Source organism: Myodes glareolus, chromosome 5, assembly GCF_982192425.1.
Source record: "Myodes glareolus chromosome 5, mMyoGla1.1, whole genome shotgun sequence".
Taxonomy (NCBI): Eukaryota; Metazoa; Chordata; class Mammalia; order Rodentia; family Cricetidae; genus Myodes; species Myodes glareolus.
In genome coordinates, this window is record NC_142030.1 from 104,390,668 (window position 1) to 104,402,684 (window position 12,017).

General features: G+C 50.2%; 1 protein-coding gene across 1 annotated transcript; it reads left to right on the plus strand.

Moving 5' to 3' along the window:
* Positions 1-9,383: 9,383 nt before the first annotated feature.
* On the plus strand, positions 9,384-10,571 carry LOC148122167 (high mobility group protein B1-like). Its single transcript, XM_087906595.1, is given in 1 exon segment — positions 9,384-10,571. A coding segment is annotated over 1 exon segment (627 nt). The 5' UTR covers positions 9,384-9,443; the 3' UTR covers positions 10,071-10,571.
* The last annotated feature ends 1,446 nt before the right edge of the window (positions 10,572-12,017 follow it).

A 12,017-nucleotide genomic window follows, 5' to 3' on the forward strand; every position in this document is an offset into this window, starting at 1 on the left:
GCACTGTACCAAAAAATCAGGCATGGTTGTGCACACTTGTAATCCAGCACTCAGGAGGTAGAGTCAGGCCTATCGGAAGTTCAAAGCCATGTCTTGGTGACAGAGCAAATTTGAGGCCAGCCTGGACTGCATGAGACCCTGGGTCTTAAAAACCAAATAAAATTAAAAATAAATGAAGATGTGTTTTTGAAGCCCTTCTGCCCTCTTTCTCTACCTGGATGGAATGTGAGGGGTGGTCACGCTCATTTCCATGTGTGTATAGCCACAGTGAGGGACAAGGGGGTTGTAGAAGTGGTATTTCTTCCCCTGCTCCCAGCCACCTCAGATCAGGCGAGCTGGCTGGGACCTGCACCTACAGATGTTCTAGGAGCCCCATCGCAGGGCCGCCCTCAGCTTCTAAGGAAGGCAGGATTGACAGTGTTTGAGTTTGTCTGGATCCAGAGCAATTGAGCAAGAGTGGGAGCACCCTTGGGAACAGGATGCTCCTGGCCTGAGGTCTCCCAGGGTTCCTTTCGAAACTGGGCTACAGTGGGAGTAGGAAGACCATTTGCCAGTGTGCCAAGAACTTCCTCAGTGGGAAGAAGGGAGAGCAGGGCTTGGGGAGACCACAGAAAAGCAAGCTGGACTCCTACAGAAGGACCGCTGTTCAGAAGAAGAAAAGAGACAGCCAGCAAAGGCATGCTGCAGCTGGGCCCCTTCTGTGCCCTGAACGTGGGATACTGTAGTGCTTTTCCATTTCACGGGTAAGGATGTTAAATCTGAAAGGGTCTCAAGAATACTCCAAGGACAAGCAGCTCTCTCTCTCAACCTTCCTCTTCCAAAGCCGAGGTCCATAGCCACAGTTCAGTCTCACTCTCAGAACAGCGCCAAGGACTGAGAATAACTCATGCCCACTCCCTCCGCTGGTACATAATGGAGAATCAGCTTTTTAAGCGTAGGTCGTTATCCTGGTTCCAAAGCGGAAGCCTTCTGGGAGACAAGAAGGAGGCGAGTAGCCTCCACGGTAGGGTGTGGTACCCTCTGTACCACAAGGCAGGAGAGAGCAGGCTTAAATGTGCCCAGATCTGTGCTAGGTAGTTGGAGCACAGGGACGTGGATATGAAGGTGCCTTCCTAGGGCTGAGGGGTTGGTGCTGTCTGTAGGACTTGAGTTCAGTCCCCAGAACTCATAAAAAGCTGGGCGTGGTAGCATGCGCTTGTAAGCCTAGCACCAGAGAGACAAGCAGGCAATTCCCTAGGGCTCCCTGGGAAACCAGCCTAGCCTACCTGACGAGTTTTAGGCCAGTAAGAGCCTGTCTTTTAAACAAGATGGACAAGAGAGGTGGCTCAGCAGTTAAGAGCACTTACTGCTCTTACAGAGGACCCAGGATGGCTCACAACTACCTGTAATTCCAGTTCCAGGGGATCCAACACTCTTCCAGCTTCCATGGACATGAGACACGCATGTGGTACATAGACAGACAGACAGACAAAATACCCATACACATAAAGCAAATCTTTTTTAAAAGGTGGACAATGCCCGAGCAATGACACTCGAAGTTGTTCTCTGGCCTACACACACATGCACACACACGCATGCATGTGCGTGCACGCCATATGAGCAGCTGAGAAATTGCTTTAACATAGCAAGAGGCCAAGATTACAAATCCACTCACGCACCCAGAAGATGTGACTTCTTAAGTGACAGGGTCATTTATGAGCAAGTGTGTTTTTTCTGGTTGTTAATGTAACAGCGTGTTTGAGGCAGGGCACCTGCTGTATTATTCTGCCCTTCTAGCTCCACCAAGGCCACTCAACTCAATCATTTGCTTGCTCTGTTAATGCTCCAAAAGTAAACAGACCTGAAACACTGCCAGAGGGGGTGCACCAAAAGAGGCGGGCACCGGCGGATGCACACCTGGAGTCCCAGCTACCTCCAAAGCCGAGATGAGAGGATCACACATTAGAGACCAAGCTGGGCAAGACCCCGCAGAAAGCACAGAGGCCTCTGCACTCTTGGATAAGCACTAGGGAAACCAGGAATGCTAAACACAGGTTGTCTCGAAAGGGAGAGATGCATCATGCTTTCCACCCATAAGTCAGGGAGCTGAGGTGGCTAATACCCTGGTAACCTCCGTCCTATTTGTATGGCTAGGCTGCTCAGACTGTTATCCCGAGCCTGTTTATTTTCATCTCTGCAGCACTCTCCTCTCCAGACCTTATCGTGAGGGTTGTTTACTTGAGCCTACTTCCTTGCTTAATCCTGCTGGAAGAAGTCGCTCGTATTTTGCTGGAGCTGTGATATAATCGTCTCCTGAGCTCTGTTGTGCACTTAGCATTGAGTTAATTATCCCCAGGAAACCTTTTTTTTCCAAATTGCACTGCGTCTAAATAAGCCTAAAATAAACTAGCTGGTTTTAGAGTCTTGGAGTTTGAACCAACACTGGCTCCTGAGTCAAGTTGAACCGGACTTCTAGCTTCTCTCAGATTAACCCCCTGCTGGCCATGGCATTTGCAGAGGCCCCCCTCCCCAGCAAGATGCCATCTCAAAAAAATCTATATCAAAATACACTGAGGGTAAACTGCTTTAGTAGAGGGTGTGCCTGACGTGGAAGGAGGGAGAGACGCACAGAGGAAGTTAAGGGGGAAATTCCCTCTCCCTTCAGAGGTGGCTCAGGGCTCAACTCAGCAAACTCCCCTGGAGGGCAGTGGTGAACCTTCATGAGACTATGAGAGGCTTCCAACAAGGGCTGTCACCATCAAGACTCCTTTATCCAGATCTTGTCCCACCAGCCTTCACCTACCCTTACTAGCAACCTCCCAGTCTATAGCTGCGAGAATCCAGGAGGCCTTAGGCCTGGAGCTCAGACCGTTCAGCTGGTAACATGGTGTGAGTGGATAAGGAGCCCTGGGCAGCCTTCTGACTGGCTTGTAGCTTGTGAGGATCTGGGCCTGCAGGGCACCATGTCCTCACCTTTCCTGGTGAGGAAGCCTCCAGGCCTGACATGCCACAGTCACACGACTCTAGGACTGTCTTCTGACTATTTGGCAGTGCTTCTCTCTGGGGATGGGGAGGAACCATTCTGTGGAAATGAAAAGTCAGCGGCGTCAGGAGGTGGTGGTACACACGTTTAATCCCAGCACTTGGGAGGCAGAGGCAGGCCAATCTCGGTGAGTTTGAGGCCAACCTGGTCTACAAAGCAAATTCTAGGACAGCTAGGGTTGTTACACAGAGGAACCCTGTCTCGAAAAACAAAACAAAAAAGCAAAGTCTTTTGGAGTCACCATTTTCACGGCTTCCTGTCAGTGGCCTTTGCTTTGTTTACAGAGGACCTGATAGGGCTGTCATTCACCGTTCTCCTTTTGGTGTTTGCATCCTTGGGTGTGGAGAGTACACCTCATTACAGTGAACGAGTTCTTGGGGGAACACATTCCAAGATGCTGTATATATGCCCGAGGCTAACGAATACCAAACTGTATGCACACTATTTTTCCTTTATGTGTATATCTGTGGCTTAATCTATGAATCGTATGCATTAAAATATTAACAATAACTAATGAAATAGAAAAGGATAAGCGTACACTCGCTAAATTAAAAATGACGAGTTGCTCACTTGTGGAGTTTTCCACCACCCCCACCACCACCACCACCCCCCACCACCACCACCACCACCACCCCCACCACCACCACCACCCCCACCACCACCACCCCCACCACCACCACCACCACCACCACCACCCCCACCACCACCACCCCCACCACCACCCCCACCACCACCCCCACCACCACCCCCCCACCACCCCCACCACCCCCCCACCACCACCACCACCACCCCCACCACCCCCACCACCACCACCACCACCACCAGCACCACCACCCCACCCCCCCACCACCACCACCCCCACCACCACCACCACCACCACCACCACCCCCCGCCTACCCAGTGGCAGGGGGAGGTGGGGAGGTTGCCCTCTGCTGTCTCTCTACCTCCTATTTTGAGACAGGGCCTCTCGGTGAACCTTTCCCCTCTACATTAGCTGGCCACTGAGTTCCCAGAATCCACCTGTCCCTGCTTCCCAGCACTGCCACACAGGGCTGCTTAAATGTGGATTCCCGTGCCCAGGCAGCAAACATTTTACTCAGTGAGCCTGCTCTTTTAAAACTGTTTTGAATCTTTGGCTTATTTATTGTGTGTGTGCACACATGCATCCGTGTGTGCATTCAGGCATGTGGTGCACTCGGGCCGCGCGTGGGAGTCAGAGGAGCTTCTTGTGCCCATCAGCACCTATTGTTTCGTTAGGGACAGTGTGTCTTGTTCTTCGTCTACTGTCTGGCAGACGAGGTGGCCCTCAGGCTTCTGGGATCCTCGGCCTCCATCCCGCTGTGGGAGTGTTGTGATTACGTGTCATTCTCGGGTCACACTCCGGTCCCCACACCCACACATCTCCCCTGTCAGTGCAGAAACAATGCACTAAGCCCGCACATTTCCCATTGTTTCAGACAGTCTCATGGCATGCGTAGTCTAGGCTGGCCCCAAACCCAGGATCTTCCTGTCCCAGCCTCCTGAGGTACGCACCACCATGCCCCACTCCCATTCAATACTTTTGAACTTGTTTATCACAGGTCCTGAAGCTACAGAAAGCAAAATACAGATGAGCGGGCACAGATGGCCTGGCTGGCTGATGGCTGTGCTCATCGTCCAAATAAGAGGTTAAAGGCTCAGGGATCTAAATGGTTTAGAAAGCCCTGCTTCTTTCCTTCTGTCACGTTCCCTCTCAGAGTTGCATCTCCACTGACTGTCTGAGGACAAGAACGACAACTTCTTGTGCTTCCAGGAGCTCAAAGGCCATTCCCGAAAACGCGCTTGCAAAAGCAGTTCCATCTCCACCTGGAAGGGGCCCCGGTGAGCGCGCTTTTGAATGCTTTTTAAGGTGATTCCCAGGCTGAGCAGGTGTGTCAGCCGTCGCCCTGCCCCTCCCTCCCCTCCACCCCCTCCCCGCTGCCCCACTATACACGCACACTAGAGAGCAGTCCTACTGGGATTTACCTGGCATTCTAAGGTGTCAGCAATAGCTTCCCCTCGGGCGCTCTTCTGGGCTTCCGCAGGAGCACAGGTCCAGGCTGGGTGCCACGGCGCCATGACTCACCTTGTCAGAGCTCCAGAACAAGCAAATGGAGGTTGCTCAAAGACATCCTCTGTACACCAAAGTGGTTCCAAGATCCAGAAGTCTGGGGACAAGCATCGCCAAGGAACATGAACCCGTCACTGAACTGCAAGACAGGGGTCTTCGGCTCGGCAGTCACTCGAGTTAACGAGACAATTATGTCACTTCAGGGAGCCTCAGTTTCTTCAGCAACAAGATGGAGCTGAGGGCTGGGAGATGGGAGAGATCAGTAGGTCAGCACGTGCTGTACAAGCATAGGACTCTGAGTTCAGCTCCCCAGAACCCACATAGTGTTGGAAGGAGGGACGCCTGTTCATCCTGGCTGCCAAGAACCAAAATAATCACAGAGAAACTATATTATTTAAACACACTGCTTGGCCTATTAGCTCTAGCTTCTTATTGGCTAACTCTTACATATTAATTTAACCCATCTATAAATCTGTGTATCACCACAAGTTTGTGGCCTACCAGCAAAGTTTCAACACATCTATCTCAGGCGACTCCACGGTGTCTTTCTGACTCTGCCCTTCTTTTTCCCAGCATTCCGCCTAGCTTTCCCTGCCTACCTAAGTTCTGCTTTGCTCCAGGTCCGAAGCAGTTTCTTTATTCATTAATGGTAATCACAGCATACAGAGAGGACTCCCACATCAACATAAAGCTGGGGTTGTAGCACACTTCTGTAATCAAAGTGCTCAGGGAGACAGAGACAGGAGCATCCCTGGGAGCCCTTGGGCCAGCCAGCCTAGAATACACCGTGAAAACAAGAGACTCTGTCCCAAACAAGGGGAAAGGTTACCACCTACAGTCATTCTCTGACCTCAACCTGTGCGGTGGCATCTGCACAGGAACATGCGCACACACACACACCACACCACACCACACAAGGAGCCAAGGACCGGAGAAATGGCTTAGCAGTTAAAAGCACTCACTGGTCTTGCAGAGGACCTGGGTTTGATTCCCAGCACCCATGTCAGGTGGCTCATTCCAGGTCCAGGGGGGTCAATGTCTCTGGTCTCTCGGCACTTGTGCTCCCATGTTCATACACACACACACACACACACACACACACACACACACACACAAATTTTATAAACGTTAGAAATATTTTTTTAAGCGGTGCTAAGGAAGTTAGCATCCCATGAAAGCCACAGAAGGGCAAAGAGAAGCCCCCAGGGGTGCCTGGGTTACTAAAGTCAGGTTAGAATATTGTAAATAGATGTCTTAAACAGCCAGATGATTATAGGTTCTTAAATTATAGGTCCTGAAGTTGAGGATGAGGCCAGAGAGGTCACCAGTGAGGCAGGCTTTCCTAGAGCTTTGTCTTTGGGCTCTGGGCCATGTGCTATAATCCGAACGGGGCTGCATGAGACTTTGCCGTGCTACCCATGCGAGTGCACTTACGTGATCTCTGTGATTGTTTTCATTTGACGTTTTTGGGACTGCAACTGTGTACAGATAACCGAACTCACGTAAGTGAGGCATGGGTGAACAAGGGATTTCTCTGGGGTCTTTGCAGGTACAAGGGATATTGAGGGAAGATCAGCCTGGATACAAGGTGGGGCCTGGCTCAGTGACCAGAGCACTTGCGGGGAGAGACAGGAATACACAGACCATGTGCAAATCGGCACAGATTGGAGAGGCACAGTGAGGGGCACCCATAGTGAGAGCATGTGCTAACAGCTGCGGCTGGGTGCACGAGGGAGAACACACTGGAAACTGAGCTGCAGTGTGGTCCACCCTGGCTGATCCCATGCCTGACACAGCCACCGGCAGCTAGGCATCGTGAGCTGGAGACAGGTGGACCAGTATGCTCCTAAACGAGTGTGTCTTCAGAGCTGGCCACATAGCAGTACCGTGGTGTTTGAATTGTCAATGGCACACAGTCTAGAATCACGTGCAGAGACTCTAGACTGGGCTGGGCCTCTCTGAGGAGGTGTATCCTCATTATGTTAATTGAGAACACTGTAGGTGGCACTGTGGCTGAGAGACTGGGTTTGCCCAGGGAAGTGAGCTGAGCGCAAGCATGCGTTCATCGTTGCTACCTGCTCTTTACTGCGGATGCAATGCGGCTATCTGCTTCAAGTCCCGCTGCCTCGACTTCCTCTCGGTGATGGGACAGAACCTGCTACTGTGAGACAAAAAGCCCTCCTCCTGTACGTGCTTCTGCCAGGTGCTGTTTGTTTGTTTGTTTGGGGTTTTTGTTTTGTTTTCTCAAATTTCACTTTTTATCGATTCCTTGTGGATCATGCATCTCGATGCCACTCATCCCCCCATCCCTTTCCATCTGCCCTCTGCCCTTGCAGCCTCACCCCCCGCCAGGATAAAACAAGATAAAATTTAAGAGAAAAGAAAAGAAAAACCTGGTTGTGGATCAGGATCCCACGATTCTTTCGATCACGTGTTGTGACTCGCATTGTTCATTGCGTGGCCTCATTGTTCTGATCTGAGGTCTCTGGTTTTTTGCTACATCATCAATGCTGGGCCCTCAGGGCTATCTGGTCGTTGTCCTGTGTCATGGAGACCCTGTAACATTGTATCTGCAGGACCAGCCCCTTCACCTGTTCCAGCAGATCATAGATGGGTTGATGGTGGGATGGGCCAGCTCAGGGCCCTGGTTCTGGGTCTTGATGGTTGCTGGGTTGGTCATCCCATCAGCTCTCCCTCATCCTCAACACCAGGGTGAGTTCTCCAGTCCTGCCCCAGCTATAGCTCACCCTATGTAGTAAGCAGCAAGGGTTGGGGTTGATTCTTCTGGCCTCGTGCCCTCAGGTTGGCTCATCCACACGTATGCCACCAGGGCCAGCTCCACTGTGTTGCTTAGTCGATGTGTAGGGGCCACTCTGTCTAGGGCTACAGCTGGTGAGAGGCAGGGCCAGCTCTCTTGCTCCAGTAACCTCAGGGACGGCTCTCCCACCCACCATAGACCTCTAGGGACATGGGGGGGGGTGCTTCTCACCCTTGCCCACACCACCATGTGGTAAATGAGGGGCAGGACTCAGTCTCTCATACTCACACGTTCTCGGTGCCAGCTCATCACACCTCCACCGACAGGGTCAGATGCCCTGTGTTGCCCCAGGCGAGGGGCAGGGCCCACTCTCCCTAGTTCTGCATCTGGTGAGGAGAAGCAACAGGTCTCTCTTCCACTGCAGGTCTGCCAAGTGTTTTTATCACAGCAACAGGAAAATTAAGACAAGTACCATTGTCCCAAGTGCTTGGTGCAGGCACCAACATTTCTGAAGTTTGCATCCATCCCTTCGTGCACATCACTCCTAACAATTCCTTTTCTTTTAATATGTGTACCATATATGTGTGTGTGTGTGTGTGTGTGTGTGTGTGTGTGTATAAATGCACATTTTGCAAATACACATATTTTGTGTTTGTTTCATGTGGGTATTCATGTGTGTATGTGTATATGCATATGGAGGCCAAGGGTCAGCCTTGGTGTCTTTCTCAGACACCCTCCACCTTTTCTGAGTCAGGGTCTCTCACAGATTCAGATAGACAAGCTAGCCGTGAACTCCAGGATTCTCCGTCTCGGCCTCTCCAGCCCTGGGATTAGAAACTCATATCATCACAACCAGCTTTGGGCAGTGCAGCTCGGGTTCTCATACTTGTGTGACCCTGGGGGTTCTGGGACCCTCACCTTAACTAAGCATAGACATGGGCTATCACAAGTCCTCTGAAGGAAGAAGGAAGGAGGGAGAGAAAACAAACAGGGCTTCCTTTTCAAAGTCCCATGGTCAGCAAGATAATGGTCTCCCTAAAGAGAGACCTCTGTCCTCATTCCCAGACTGAGGGTACAGATGGAAATGAGATCATTAACTCACCAGAGGAGCCCAGTGTGGTCACAAGGTGTGGACGTGGCAGACAAAGACAAATAAATCAGTGTCCGCACGAGATCCCCCACTGGCTTAGAAGGCAGAACATGACAGGGCACATGGAAGTTTCTAGAGACTAGGGAGGCCAAGGAAACAGTCTGCCCTGGAGATGCCCAAAGGAAAATGGTCCTGTTATACCTAGACATTCACCCTCAGGGACCTACAACAAACTTCCACCCTGCTGATGGGTCAGTGTTTGTGTAATCCCAACACGGTGGGGGGTAGAGGCAGGAGAAACAGAACTTCAAGGTTGTCCTTGGCAACATAGCTAGTTCGAGGTCAACTTGAGCTGCGTGAGACCCTGTCTCAAAAAGACAGAGGGTCGGCAGTACATTGAGCTCCATAGAGACAGCACCGGGGGGCAAGAGAGCCGGACGGGCACTGGGCGACTCTGTGCCTCGCGGACGAAAATCAACTAAACATGGGCAAAGGAGATCCTAAGAAGCCGAGAGGCAAAATGTCCTCGTATGCATTCTTTGTGCAAACTTGCCGGGAGGAACACAAGAAGAAGCACCCGGATGCTTCTGTCAACTTCTCAGAGTTCTCCAAGAAGTGCTCAGAAAGGTGGAAGACCATGTCTGCTAAAGAAAAGGGGAAATTTGAAGACATGGCCAAGGCTGACAAGGCTCGTTATGAAAGAGAAATGAAAACCTACATCCCCCCCAAAGGGGAGACCAAAAAGAAGTTCAAGGACCCCAATGCACCCAAGAGGCCCCCTTCGGCCTTCTTCTTGTTCTGTTCTGAGTATCGCCCCAAAATCAAAGGAGAACACCCTGGCTTATCCATTGGTGATGTTGCAAAGAAACTGGGAGAGATGGGGAACAACACTGCTGCAGATGACAAGCAGCCCTACGGAGAGAAGGCTGCCAAGCTGAAGGAGCAGTACTAAAAGGATATTGCTGCCTACAGAGCTAAAGGAAAACCCGATGCAGCGAAAAAAGGGGTGGTCAAGGCGGAAAAGAGCAAGAAAAAGAAGGAAGAGGAAGATGATGAGGAGGATGAAGAGGATGAAGAGGAGAAGGAAGAAGAGGAAGATGATGATGAATAAGTTGGTTCTAGCGCAGTTTTTTTCTTGTCTATAAAGCATTTAACCCCCCTGTACACAACTCACTCCTTTTAAAGAAAAAAATTGAAATGTAAGGCTGTGTAAGATTTGTTTTTAAACTGTACAGTGTCTTTTTTTGTATAGTTAACACACTACCGAATGTGTCTTTAGATAGCCCTGTCCTGGTGGTATTTTCAATAGCCACTAACCTTGCCTGGTACAGTCTGGGGGTTGTAAATTGGCATGGAAATTTAAAGCAGGTTCTTGTTGGTGCACAGCACAAATTAGTTATATATGGGGACGGTAGTTTTTTGGGGTTTTTTTTTTTGGTGTGTTTTTGGTTTTTTTTCATCTTCAGTTGTCTCTGATGCAGCTTATATGAAGATAATTGTTGTTCTGTTAACTGAATACCACTCTGTAATTGTAAAAAAAAAATTGCAGCTGTTTTGTTGACATTCTGAATGCTTCTAAGTAAATACAATTTTTTTTATTAAAAAAAAAAAAGACAGAGGGTCTCACTTATCTACGTGGAATTAAACGTCCCTAGAATTAGTGCCTTCAAATGCTGACATTTTCTTATCCACGTGGATATAGGATTGGCCTTGTCTCAGTGAGGGGTACACGTCACTGTGGTTAGGGGATGGCCCAGGCTGGAACCATGTCCCTTTCCCTGCTCATCAAACCGACACCACTCATATCAAGTCACGTGACTTGAGATTCCTCACAGCGTTGTGGCTGAGTTCCCATGCAGTGTTCCCAGAGAGCCAGGCATCATCTCTGTGTGGAGGGTGTGGATGCGTGTGTACATGGATGTCCATGTCTGCATGTGCGCATGTGCATACGAAGGCCAGAAGCCAGCTTCAGGTGTCATTCTTCAGGACACTGTTCACCTTGTGCTTTGAGACAGGGTCCCTCACGGGCCTGAAAGGCAATGATTCAGCTAGGCTGGCGGAATAGGAAGCCCCTGTTACCCAATCATCTCTTCCCCTTCTCCCTCAACTCTCTTACTTTGAGTTTCTATTGCTATGATAAAACAAGTTGGGGAGGAAAGGGTTTATTTGACTTGCATGTCCATCACGGAAGGAAGTCAGGACAAGAACTCAAGCAAAGCTGGAACCTGGAGGCAGGAGCTGATGCAGAGGCCGTGGGGAAGCGCTGCTTATGAGCTTGCTCCTGTTGGCTTAATCAGCCTGTTTTCTTATTGCTCCCAGGACCAGCCCAGGGATGGCACCACCCATACTGAGTGGGGCCCTCCCACATCAATCATCAATCAAGAAAATCCACCTTGGGCTTGCCCATAGGCCAACCTGGTGCACACATTTTCTCAATGAACGTCCCTCTTCCAAAATGACAATAGCTGGTGTCAAGTTGACATGAATCCAACCAGCACGCCAACACCAGGGTTACAAGCTTGGGCCACCATTTCCAGTTGTTGTTTTTTTTTTTTTAAAAAAAAAAACTATTCATTTTTATGATACATTTTGACTGTACATGTCTTCTCCCTTCCAGTGACCCTTCACTTCCCCGTGGTTGGTGGAAATGCACTACTCTTGCCATCCGTGTTGCAATAGAGCAGTGGCAGCGGCCTTTGCCACTTGGGACAGTCCATAGCCTTGCAATGACACTGTCGTTTCATGGTGTGTTTGCTCCAGCTTGGCGTGGACAGAATTCTACTCCCCCACTCCTGCCAACCTCTAACATTTCTAACAGCAGGATTCTGAACTAGGCTGGCCTCCGACTTACTATGTAGCTGAGGATGACTTTGAATTTCTTATCTGCCCTTACCTCCTGAGTGCTGGGATTAAGGACATGTGTCACCATGCTTAGTTTACTCAGTGCTGGGGACTGGACCCAGGGTTCCTTGCATGCTGGGCAAGCGCGTTTCCAACTGAGACACGCCCCCAGCCCCTCTTTAATGTATTAAAGGTCAACGAGTCTTTGCTAACTCGA